The sequence below is a fragment of the Phoca vitulina genome, unplaced genomic scaffold (assembly GCF_004348235.1).
Source record: "Phoca vitulina isolate PV1807 unplaced genomic scaffold, GSC_HSeal_1.0 scaffold20, whole genome shotgun sequence".
NCBI classification, from domain to species: domain Eukaryota; kingdom Metazoa; phylum Chordata; class Mammalia; order Carnivora; family Phocidae; genus Phoca; species Phoca vitulina.
This window is the reverse complement of record NW_022589723.1, coordinates 31650982-31663152: the sequence shown is the minus strand read 5'-3', so window position 1 is coordinate 31663152 and position 12171 is coordinate 31650982. Positions and strand designations below refer to the sequence as shown.

The 12171-nt window shown below is 53.3% G+C and overlaps 1 protein-coding gene across 4 annotated transcripts in view; it reads left to right on the top strand.

Annotated features, from left to right (window-relative positions):
- The window catches only part of MEGF11 (multiple EGF like domains 11), a 345128-nt gene that overhangs the window by 317065 nt on the left and 15892 nt on the right, over positions 1-12171 (top strand). For 2 of the 4 annotated variants that reach the window (XM_032417423.1, XM_032417422.1), the window contains exons 16-21: positions 3335-3463; positions 4528-4656; positions 5138-5266; positions 5789-5917; positions 7434-7670; positions 9251-9369. In XM_032417423.1, the coding sequence (XP_032273314.1) occupies positions 3335-3463; positions 4528-4656; positions 5138-5266; positions 5789-5917; positions 7434-7670; positions 9251-9369 (872 nt within the window). Of the gene's footprint in view, positions 1-3334; positions 3464-4527; positions 4657-5137; positions 5267-5788; positions 5918-7433; positions 7671-9250; positions 9370-11240; positions 11308-11925; positions 12028-12171 lie in introns of all 4 variants that reach the window. The other 2 variants (XM_032417420.1, XM_032417421.1) reach the window with 2 other exon arrangements.

Sequence of the window (12171 nt, the reverse complement as noted above, 5' to 3'; positions counted from 1 at the left end):
TCACCAGCCCCCTTCTCCACCGCCCCTCTTTTTGCCTCACTCTTGATTCAGCTAAGAAGTCGACCAATTAATGTATTAGACTGATCACATTAGCAGCTCTGTAGGTGAATTTGTCAGCCTTGTGTGGGTGAGAAAGACTTCAAAGATAAGACTGTCTTGTTAGAGAAGCTCAGAGCTGGTTTGGGGAGTATGGGTAGGTGGAGCAGCTCACCCCACTCCCCATACAGGGCCAGGGGTGGAGAATGGGCTCCCCAAATCAAGCACCTCGCAGAGGTGGGGAAGAGGAGGCTGGGCAACCTGCTGTTCTGGAAGCTGAAGCTGGGACCTGAGCTGCAGGTGGCTAGGTGTGTGTCAGCCGCCCTGGTAGGAGCTAAGGTTTTTGCCAGGGGAAGCACAGGGCCCCACTATCAGCCATCTCCCACCCCACAGCTGTCAACCACGGCCTGAGGCCAGTGTGTGACGGGTACAGGCCCCATTTCAAAGATGAGGAAACAGGACACAGAGGGGTCATGCAGTCTGCTCAAAGGTGCTTAGCCAGTACGTGGCAGACCTTCCGAACTGTGTGACCTTGGGCAAATTACTTAACCTCTCGGTCCCTCAGTTGCCTTAAGTTAATAATAGGGAGTAATAATGAAAATATCTAACATTGACAGTATTACGAGGTTGACCGAACTACTATTTGTGAAGCACCTGGAACAGTGTCCAGTGTATATAAGTGCCATAGAAGTTTTTGTGGAATACATAAATAAAATTAAGACCCAAACCCAAGGCTTTAGACTGGAGACCCTGGTGTGCCATGCTGCCTTCATGATCTGTCCCAACCACTGATCATGCCCAGGAAAGGCATAGGGTGGACACAGATCCTAGGCTCCAACTGCCCACAATCTGACCATCTTGTTGGGGAAGGGCTGGCAAGGGGAGGCAGTGTGGCATAAAGGAGAGGGTGCGAGCCTAAGGTTTAAGAGAACTGGGTCCTGGGTACGTTGCTTTGCTTCAAGAATCAATACCTTCCCATGATCCTCCATGTGGCTCACCCAACTGAGGGCCTCGGGGGGTTCAAGGAATTCCTCCCCCATAACAGGAATGCAATGAAGCCTTCTTTGAGGATGGAGGGCTGGCTACAACTGGGCTTTGAAGGGAGAAGGTTGAACTGAGAAGAGCTCAAAGGGACAGGAGTCAGTGATCCGAGCAGAACCCACTGGAAGGTCACTGCTCCTGGGGCCTATTTTGGTATTCCATTTTGGAATACTTCCTGAGTGTTTGCTGTGTGTCAGGCACTGTGCTGGGCACTCGGACACAACAAGGAACAAGAGAGCCACGTGCCCTGCCCTCACACAGCCTGCAGTCTAGAGGGGGACATTCAGAGCTCAGCCTTCCCCAGCAGAACTTGAGAGTTGAAGGGGAGCCAGTTTACTCCCATACGTTCAGCCATCATGCCTGCTTTTTCCAGGCATCGTGGAGAACAAAGACATGGGCAGAACTCAGGCCTGGCCTGAAATCGGCTCACAAGTCACAGTACACAGAAGACCAGGGAAGAAACTAACAGAGAGTCTGGAAGTTCAAACAGGGAAATAGCTGCCCAGAACAGAGATGATGGGCGAGTCAGGATTAAGTTGTTTTAAGTGACATAAAAACCCCAAATAACTGGCTTGAAACTGACAAACGTTATTTCCCTTAAAAAGGAAGAAAGAAACGATCCAGAAGCAGACCACTGGAGAATGGCAAGGTAGCTTACAAAGAGGTCAGGAGCCAGCCTCCTCCTGTCCTGTTGTTCGGCCATCCTCGGGCACATGGCCTCCACCTCTGATGGAAGGTAGCTGCTTAAACTCCAGCCACCTTATCCACAGTTCTTATCCATAATCCACATTATCCTTCAACAAGGACGAGGAATGGACAAAGACACGCATTTCCACTTACCAGAGTGTAGTCACATGGCCATACCCAGCTGAGCAGGAGCCTCAGAAATCAAGTCTTTATTGCAGGTGGCCACAAGCCCAGCCAAAACTCCAGATTCTACTTCTAAGGAAGAAAAGACTGGATGATTGAAGGACTAGCAGCCTACTACAGGGGGATCACGGGGAAGGTAGCATTTAAAATGAGTCTTAAGGGCGCCTGGGTGAATCAGTCGGTTCAACATCCGATTATTGATCTCAGCTCAAGTCTTGATCTGAGTCTGTGAGTTCAAGCCCTGCCTTGGGCTTGATGCTGGGCGTGGAGCTTACTTATAATAATAATAATAAAATAAAAATAAAATGAGTCTTATAGGCAAGGTAAGATTTCCACAGCTGGACAGGAGGGTCAGGGAAGCTCTGGAAGGGAACAGCTGGAGCTAAGTTCTAATAACATGGGGTGTTATTAGAAAGTGGTGTGTGGGCCAGTGGCTTATGCGTCTTGGGAGAGAGGGGTAGTCACCAGGTGAAGTAGCTTAAGTGTTGCTCTTTAGGATCCAGATTTTATTGTGGGGCAGTAGGAGCCACTGAGGATGTTCGAGCAGGGCACAGAAGTGCCAGGAAGAGAGCTAAGCTTTAGAGAGCTTAAGTTGTAGGAAGCAGGTGGAGGATGAACTGCGGGGGAAATGAGAGGTAGGTGCTCAACTAGCACTCAGACCTAGTTCTACAGCAACTTGCAGCCTGGTTGAGGAAACCAGCCCTTCCTTTAGGGACCAAGGGGTGACTCCTCCGGGGGGTAGGGGGTGAGAACCACAACCCTGCAAGTGACTCAAAGTGAAATACCATAGGGGCTCAGTGGAAGACAGCACCTTGTGAGCCCAGGAGGGCTGTCCGGAGGCTGAGCTAAGGCTTGAGGAACAGGTGGGATTTGGAGAGACAGAGGAAACGGGTGGGCAGAGACAGTCGTCTGACAGTCTAACTGTAGGCCGACCTGCTCCCCTGCCCTCGTCCCTCTCCTTCCAGCTACAAACATTGTCCACCCTCGTGCCTATGGGATCAGTGATGCTGGCAAGAACGTGGTAACGGACAGCAGAAGGCTGCGGAGCAGTGTGGGGAGCACTAGATGGAGGGCGGAGGTGGGATTCCCAGCCTCAGCCGCTTCCATCTTGAGGCCCAAGCGACTGACTCTACCCCTCTGGGACTCAGTCTGTGCCTTCAAAGGGGATCATTAATTGAGCCTCCAGAGGAATGCAGCTGTGGGCACAAGAAGGGAATTCAACTGGAGAAGGGTGATGGGGCTGTGGAGGTGGGCAGTTCCCACCGAGATCGGGAGCCCAGGGCCGCCAGAGCTGTGGCCTGGGAACTTCCAGGGGCACAGCAGCTGTGGGTGGGGGTCTGAGGAGAACAGGTGGGAGGGCAGGTGCCAGGCTGTCCTGTGCCCACAGTGTGTGCTGGAGGGCACTTTGGGCAGGACTGTGCCCAGCTCTGCTCCTGTGCCAACAATGGGACCTGCAGCCCCATCGATGGCTCCTGCCAGTGCTTCCCCGGATGGATTGGCAAGGACTGCTCACAGGGTAAGCAGCTGCCCAAGGAATGCCCCCCACCAGGAGCCAGGCCCCAAAACACACCCTCCTCCTTGCCCAGAACCTCTTTTTTTGCCCCTGGTGCCTCCACCTCCCAGGACTGAAATCTCCTTCCACAGACAAGACTGTCCACCTGAGTCCCAGTTAGAGTCCCATAGCTGACGTGATGAGTTATTAGGGTTGATCATTGGCATTATTAACTGTTAGTATGAAAGGTACTGACATTGTTGGGAGTACCATTGTTACCCCACCAAGAATTAATACTCCATGAGCACCTGAGCAAGGAGTAGCCCCTAAGTTTGGTTGGGGAGGAAGAAGGGGCAGGGACTAGCATGCTGGGGTTTGGAAGTGGGGAAGTGAGGTGAGAGCAGAGCAGTCACCTCAGAGGGGTGAGGGCGTCCCCTGAGTGACCCATGTGAATGATGTCCTGGGCACATAAGCCTGGACAAGGCATTGTAGAGGCTGTTCTTGTAAGGTGTGCCCAGCCTTGTAAGGTGTACCCAGAGACCACATAATCTAAGGATGGAGGCTTAACCTCTGCCCCGTGGAGCGCCTTGTCTGATGGGTGAGACAGGGACAGTACCCCTAGGGAGGTCCCAGTTAGATGGCCTGGCCTGAGGGAATTTCCATTCTGGTGGAGGAGACACAAGTGTCCTCCTCAGGGAGCTCAGCAGCCGAAAGAGGGGAGTCCCTATCCTGGGAAAGTCCCCATCGTCATGGGGAAGTTAACACACAGTGTTCACACTGTAAACTGCAATGTTTAGTTTACCACACCCACCCACACGCTCCAAATCACAGCCAGTCCCCCAAGAAGGGAAGTTCAGGAGCCCTCAGAGCTGGGAGAGTGGGCAGAGAATTTGGGCTTCATGGGAATCCTGGATAAGTGGGCCAAGAGGTGAGTGGAGGAATTCTGGGAAGTGTGTCAGGAAAGCCAGAAAATACCAGCTGGGTGTATCATGGCATCTCGGCTGATGTGCCATCCCCCTTCCTCTCTCTCCCTTTCTGTCTGCTTCATCCTGCCTTGCCCTCACCCTGTGCATCCCACCCACCCCCAGCTTGCCCACCAGGGTTCTGGGGCCCCGCCTGCTTCCACACATGTAGCTGCCACAATGGGGGCAGCTGCAGCGCTGAGGATGGAGCCTGCCACTGCACCCCTGGCTGGACTGGACTCTTCTGCACGCAGCGTAAGTCCTGCCTCCCGGCCTACCCGCCATTCAGAATCTCATGCTGCGGCCTGCTGGCTGCCTTGGGCATCGTCCAGGCCGGTGGAGGGAGGGAGGAGGCGGGGCCCGAGGGTCCGGAGCTGCCCCCACCCCACCCAAGGAGTGGGAAACCTGGGTGGATTCAGGGGGTTGAACAGCCCCGTGTCCTGGAAAGTCAGGGCTGTAAGGTGCTCCAGCAATCACCAAGACCTGAGCCCCTGGACCGTGGGGCCCAGAGAGGGAGGAACAGCCTGTGGCTACAGGGCAGGGAGACCCCAGCCTGGCCTCTCAGGCTCAGAAGGATTCCTCACAGCCACCCCTACCCCGTCGGCCTGAGCGTCCGGAGTGCGGAGACAGCTGAGGTGAGGTCTCACTGCTCCTCACCGTGTGCTCAGGAGAGGCAGCAGATGACAGGTTTGGTCGCAGCTACACCGCTGCAGTTGTCCCCACCCTGTTTCTCCAGGCTGCCCTGCAGCGTTTTACGGGAAGGACTGTGGGCGCGTGTGCCAGTGTCAGAACGGCGCCAGCTGTGACCACATCAGCGGCAAGTGCACCTGCCGCACGGGCTTCACCGGGCGGCACTGTGAGCAGAGTAAGCTGTCCCAACCCCTGACCCTGGGTGTGAGTGCCGGGCATCAGCCTCCTGCCGGGGAAGCCTCCGCCTTCACAGTCCACTCATTCAGGGCTCTGCACCTCCTGTTCCCTGGATTTTTGGAGCAGCTTCCAAGAAAAAAGGCTGAAGGGGGTCATGCCTACATCGATGTTTGTTTCTTCCTCCAGTTGGGGGTTGGAGGAGGAATGGGGGGGTTGCTGAGAGCAGAACAGACGCCTGAGGGGGTACTGAGGGAATAAAGGCAGTCAGATCTTCTCTAATGCTTCTTTGAAGCCTCAGTGGCATCCACCTCAGGGCCTCGCACGTGAAGATGCTGCATCCATGTGTCAAGTGAGGAGGAAGTGGAAGGGCTGAGGTGCTCTGTCCATCCCCAAGCATCAAACCAAACCACAATGGGAGCCACAGGGAAATAGGTTTTACTCTGGGAGTCAGAACTGGCTAATCATAGCTGGCCACGGGTGTGTCTCACTGTCTACTGCGTGTCTTCTTCATGCTACACAGGATGTGCCCCAGGAACCTTTGGCTATGGGTGTCAGCAGCTGTGCGAATGCATGAACAATGCCACCTGTGACCACGTCACTGGCACCTGTTACTGCAGCTCTGGATTCAAAGGAATCCGGTGTGACCAAGGTAATACACAGGTGGAGTCCCTAGGCAGGGGGCTCTGGAAAGGGCCTAGGGAGATTCCAATGGGAACTGGATTTTATAAGGACAGTGTGTGACTTCCCTTTTATTCACTTCTGGAAGGAGAGCAAAGGGGTGTGTTGCAGAGGGGCAGGCAGAGGCTCCAGGTACTGTGTACTAGAGGCAGTCGGAGCAGGAGCCTCTCAGTCATGGCTTCCCCATGCTCATCCTTGGCAGGTTTCCTGTGAGCCGAACAAGGGTAACCACAAGCTAGTCCATGTGAGAAGGCCAATGGACAGTCGAAGATAGGCCCAGTTCTGGTTCCGCTAGATGTCTTGGGCAGGTCATTTCATTGTACTGAGCTTATTATTCCACATGCAAAGTGGGAAGAGATTAAACCTGGTCTTCCAGCACAAGACAAGGTTCTTTTGAGGGCCAAGGAGCCCAAAGGGGCTCAACCCTGGCTCCAGCTCTACAGTCAGAGGACACCCCATAGGACAGTTGTGAGGACCAAGTTGAGACAATACGAGTAGAGGACTTGGCACAGTCCTGGTGCATAAGCAAGCACTCAATAAATGATTTTGTATACAAAAAAACCCTTTGTGAAGTGCTGCAAACAAGTAAGGGATTGATTATTATTGTTGTTTGGTCTAGAAGATGGGGAATGAGAATGGGCTTTCGATTTACCCACATAACAGAAAGGGGGCCAAAAGACATTTCCATTGCATTCTGATGATATAGCATGAAGAAGGATAATGCAGCACATTATTTCCCCCGAGGATGTTGGCTAGTCCATTTGGCCAGTTGCTGATGATAGCCAAGGAGAGGTCTAGATGGTGCCAGGCAGCAGGATGACCTCCACGATGGGCTTAGCGTCAGCATGGAGTTAGCCCACACATACATCATCAAGAGGGGTTTTGTGGACAGTATTCCTGGGCACAAAGGCACACTTTCATTGCCAGTCTGTCATATGATGCTCACAGTTCCCTGCGGAGGGTGGAATTATTGTCCCCATGTTACAAACGAACAAACTGAGAACTTGGGGAGTCACACAGCTGGTAAGCAAGGAGATGGGCTGAGTCCAATTTTTTCTAACTCCTGAGGAACCTGACTTTACCAATTACCTGTTATATGATCTTGAGTAAGTTATCCAGCCTTGTGATGACTTTCTTCATCTGTGAAAGGGAAATAATTAAATAGTCCCTATATTAAATGGCTGCTGGGAAGATCAAATGAGTGAATATCTGTAACTCACTTTTTAGAACAAAGTACTCAGTAAACATTCGTTGTTATTTTATTTGCCATCCACGATCACATTTGTTCTTTGTCATAATCCTGGAGCTCCATCCCCTGTAGGCAGTCGAAGAAACAGGCACAGTGAGGGATAGGATCACACAGGGATTGAAGAATAGGGCCAAAGACCAGAACCAGGTCTCCTAAAGTGAGAGGAGTCTAGGCCCTGGGCCAGGATCTGAAGAGCAAGCAGGCCTGCCCCAGACTCAGGTCCTCCCTCCATCCACAGCTGCCCTCATGATGGAGGAGCTGAATCCCTACACCAAGATCAGCCCAGCGCTGGGTGCAGAGCGGCACTCGGTGGGTGCTGTCACAGGCATCGTCCTCCTGTTGTTCCTCATTGTGGTGCTGCTAGGCCTGTTTGCTTGGCGCCGGCGGCGACAGAAAGAGAAAGGCCGTGACCTGGCTCCCCGTGTCTCCTATACACCTGCCATGAGGATAACCAGCACAGACTACTCGCTCTCAGGTAAGGGCTATGCCCCCAGCATCCCCTCTCCTACCCCTCCACACACACACACACACAACCCAGGAAGAGCCACATGATATCCCTGGGGACACCTGGGTTTACTGCTGAATGTGGGTGGTCAGGCTTGCAGGATTGCCTGCTGGGGCTGGATGCTCAGACTCTCCTGGAGAGACAATGGGGGTGGGGAGCAGAAGCCTACTTGGGAAAGGTAGAGGGGGTTTTATGAGTATGTCATTTCCCAGATGCCTAGTTCTCAGCAGCTATGATTAGGAGTCTCCTTCCATTTCCCCAGAGCTTCCTTCCCATCCTTCTCACCAGGCTTTGGCCACAGGAACACCCACACTAAACAGTAACTTTCCTAGAAACTCTCCAGGGGAACCTCTTCCCAGCCCAATGCCTGAGCCACCCCAAGAAACTGGCCCTGGGGCCGTTTCCAAGCCCTGTTCCATCTTTGCTTCCTTGGGGAAGGCCTCAGAGCAATCCTTCCTCCTAGTTTCCAGAGTTAGGAGGGCCCTATTAATACAGTGGAAGGGGATGGTGCCCGACTTGGGGTGGGGGGAGAGTTGAAAGTTTGGGCAATGACCCAGTATATCCACAAATGTGGTAATTATCTCCAATGGGCATTCTATCTAGAGTCTGAATGGGGTGGAGGTGGGGCTGTTAGGCCAGATCCTTCCTCTCTACTGAACCCTGGACTGCTGCCTTAGAAATGAGGCTTTGGGCTTCATATTTAGTTAAACAGAAGAGGTCAAAATGCTCTGAAATTGCCCATAGCCCTAGGCCACAGGACGCTGGGCCTGTCTGGGTAGGCACAAGGATGATCACTTTCTCCAGCTGGCTCCATGCAGCCTCCAGCATCTTGGACTCAGAAAACCAAGATCACATCAGCCCATTCTTGCTAAGTACTGCCCACCATGTGCCCACTCCATGCTAGGTGATACAGGGTAGACAGGGGTGGTCCAGGTGCAGACCTTGCCTTCAGAGAGCTCCTGGCCTGCTTGCCTCCCTGGGTTTCAGCCAAAGCAAATATCCCCTGATGAAATCCCAAGCCCACAGAGTTGATTTGGGGATTTTCTTCTATGACTATAATAAGTCTGGCTGGTTTTCCCATACCACTCCACTGGAATTCCCCTACACTGTGGAGCGGTCCTAGAATCCACAAGAGGGCAAGACTGGGGCTGAGAGGAGAGGGATTCTCTTTATGGCCTCACTCCTGGGATAGATCTCTGGAGGGAGGCAAGGGAGGGCAGCACAGCCCTACGGAGCGGCTCAGGGACATATGAGGCTGTCAAAGCCGACACTCCTCATCCATGCTCTAGCTGCTGGGTGCCACCCTCTACACTGGCAAGCCTAACTTGTATCCTGCAAGGGGGGGGGGGGCAGACACCATGAAGGAAGAGGCAAATTAGGCTCTACAGATTTCTGTGGGGGTAGTGGATACCAGAAAGCTTGGGGGATGGGGGACTTAAGTGTCTCTCTTTGCAGAGCACTCGCAAGGCTGCCCAGCCCAAGTGTTAATATTGGGGTGTCTCATGCCAGGGACAGGGGTATGATGGTATGGCACCTTGTTCTCTTCCCAGATTTGTCTCAAAGTAGCAGCCATGCACAGTGCTTTTCCAATTCCAGCTACCACGCACTGGCGTGCGGGGGGCCTGCCACCAGCCAGGCCAGCACTCTGGACAGGAACAGCCCCACCAAGGTACCGGGCCCCTGACTCCCCAGCCCCTACCCACCGTCCTCCCAGTGAGCCCTCACCTCTGCCCAGGAAGGAACCACATCCCACATTGAGGGTCCATGTAGATCCAACTGCCAGTACATTAAACACAACCCCGTGACCCATGGGACATGTAAACACTCTGAAGCATTTAACAGGAAGCCAGCAGGTTACATGGAACCAACAAGTACTATGTAAGCAGCAGACATCACATGTAACCAACCTACAGCATCATTCAATAGGATATATACCCCCACACCTGTGTGTAAGGAATTGGTACCAAATCATGTGATCATCTCATGGAGCCTTCTCATCACATATAACCATGTAGCCACTTTTGTCATATAACGTATGTCATCAAAACACTACACCATCTATGACCAATCACTACAGTGCATTTCCAACACCATGCATGCAGCCAGCACCCTAGAGAATAACCACTGGTACTCAGGAACCACCAGATGCCCTTATATCTGGCATACACATTATCGCTACATACCCGCAACCGTATTTTGCAATCAGAACCACCACAAGGGACAGGAAACCCAAACATCAGCTATAGGCAATGTTCTCATTGACAACGAACCCTTCAGGCCTTCAAGACAGGTGTGCACCACCCTGGACAGGGTTCTCCCTTCACAGCTCCCAGCATAACCCTGGCTGATGGCAAGGCCTCCTCTTACAATCACAGGCCCTTGGGCAAGGATGTTTCAGCACACGGTGTAGGGAGCCCACCCCATGGTGTGCCAGGACCCACACTGGGGACAACAGGAGGTTCAGAAATGTAAACAGTCTCAAGGACCAAGAGGCCTCGCAGGCTCACGCTGCACACCTGACACCTAGGCATGTGCACGTGCACATGTACACCAGGACCATGAGGCGGGCAATCCCAGGGCTCCTGGCCTCCTGTAACATCCTTCCTGTGTCAGGAACATGGACAGAAGCAGTTTTCATATTCCAAGCCTCTGCCCTAGAGCTCTGGGAATCCTTTCTCCCTGTCTGGCCCACAGAAATGTCCACTAGTCCACAGGCCTGGTGGCAATGCAGCTTGAACCCCCTAACAATAACATGGGCAACCACTCTCAAGCCAGAACCCCAAGGCCACTTTCTTCCACTTGTTCTCAGCCTCAGCTTTCGAGATGGGAGTGCTGTATGCAGCGTGCCTTGAGGCCCCTATGCAGTCTGTGGCCCTAAGCCCTATAGCTTTGGCCCCTCTTCCTGTGTATCTCCTCAGCTCGGACTCTCATTCCCAGCTTCAGCTGTAGGCTTGTCTGAGGAGCTGAAAGCTGAGGGAAGGGAATCTGGATTTTCCTAGTATGAGGCTCTTGATTAACTAGAGCCACATTATCAAGGCTGCAACAGGTTAGAAGCAAACAATGCCAAGGACAAGGTTTTCCCTTGCTCACAAAAGGGAGACTCACACACAGGCCAGGTCAGGTAGCAGAGGTGACAATGATGTGGCAGACCACCTTAACACCTCCCTTTGTGCTGGAGATGGCCTCATGTTGCATCTGAGACAGGGCGAGAGCCTGTTCCCCTACAGCTCAGTCCCACCTAGCTGACCTACCTCCCATCAGAGCCAGCCAGCTAGGCTCAGGCCACTTCTTGGCTCTTGGGCAGCCCTGCCCTACTTGGTCCCAAGGGCTGGGAACCCTACAACTTCAGCCAGACAGCTAAGAATGGGGTAGATTCCGCTCCCACTGATCTCAGTCATGGTGCAGTACACCTAGCTCTTCCTTTCCCTCAACGATCTAAGATGTAGGTGGGTCAGGATCATCATAGGGGTGGGTGCACAAGGCTGGGCAGGAGCACCTCGGAAGCAGAGGGATTAACTTACTCTCCTACTCTCCAAACAGCTCAGTAACAAGTCCCTTGACAGAGACACAACAGGCTGGACCCCCTACAGCTTTGTGAACGTGTTAGGTCAGTAGTGGTTTGAGTCTGGTCCCCTGTCATCATGTCCCACCTGTTCTCCTTTTTCCACATTGAAAGGGTCCCTGTCCTAGCTCCAAGGGAGAAGATTAGTAGATGAATCCTGAGCATGCGTTCCCCCAGGAAGAAGGGGTTTTGGGAAACCCAAGCCCATGTTTCAGTTCTCATAAGCAAATGAAGCCCAGGACACCCTTCATTTCTATTAGGGGAGAGGGTGGCTATGACCCAGGGACCACAAAGGAAACAGCTAGGACCTGGATGGGGGGTTCCTGATGCGGGCAAAAGATTTATTCACCGTCTGGGAAAGGAACCCTTGCCTGAGCCAGGCCCTGCCAAGGTACTCCTTTACAAGGGCTTCTTTCCTCTGTCCCACTGCCCTAGTGGGCACCAGTTCCTATTGGGGGCGGGGGTGGGGGTGGGGTGGGAGGAGGTGAGGGAGAAAGGTAGATGGCTTCAACTCTAACAGATCCTCCTAGCCCTTGCCCCTTTGGATACTACACATCGGGGCCCTGATTCCTTCCAGCCTGCCCTACCCTGATCCCCTCCATACTCCCCACCCTGCCATACCAGGGCCCTGGGAATAATGGCTCCTGTCATTCCTCTCACTAGACTCCCATTTCCAGATCAGTGCCCTGGAGGCCAGGTACCCGCCCGAGGACTTCTACATTGAACTTAGACACCTCAGCCGCCCCGCTGAGCCACACTCACCAGGTTAGACCCCCAGCCCTACCCTCTACCTGCTGGGCTCCCAAGGCTCTCATACCAGACCAGACCTACCCCTTCCTGCTCTTTGACTCACCCCCATGGTTCCAGAACGCTCCCTGAAAGGGCCCTCCTCTGCCCCAACATGGTTAG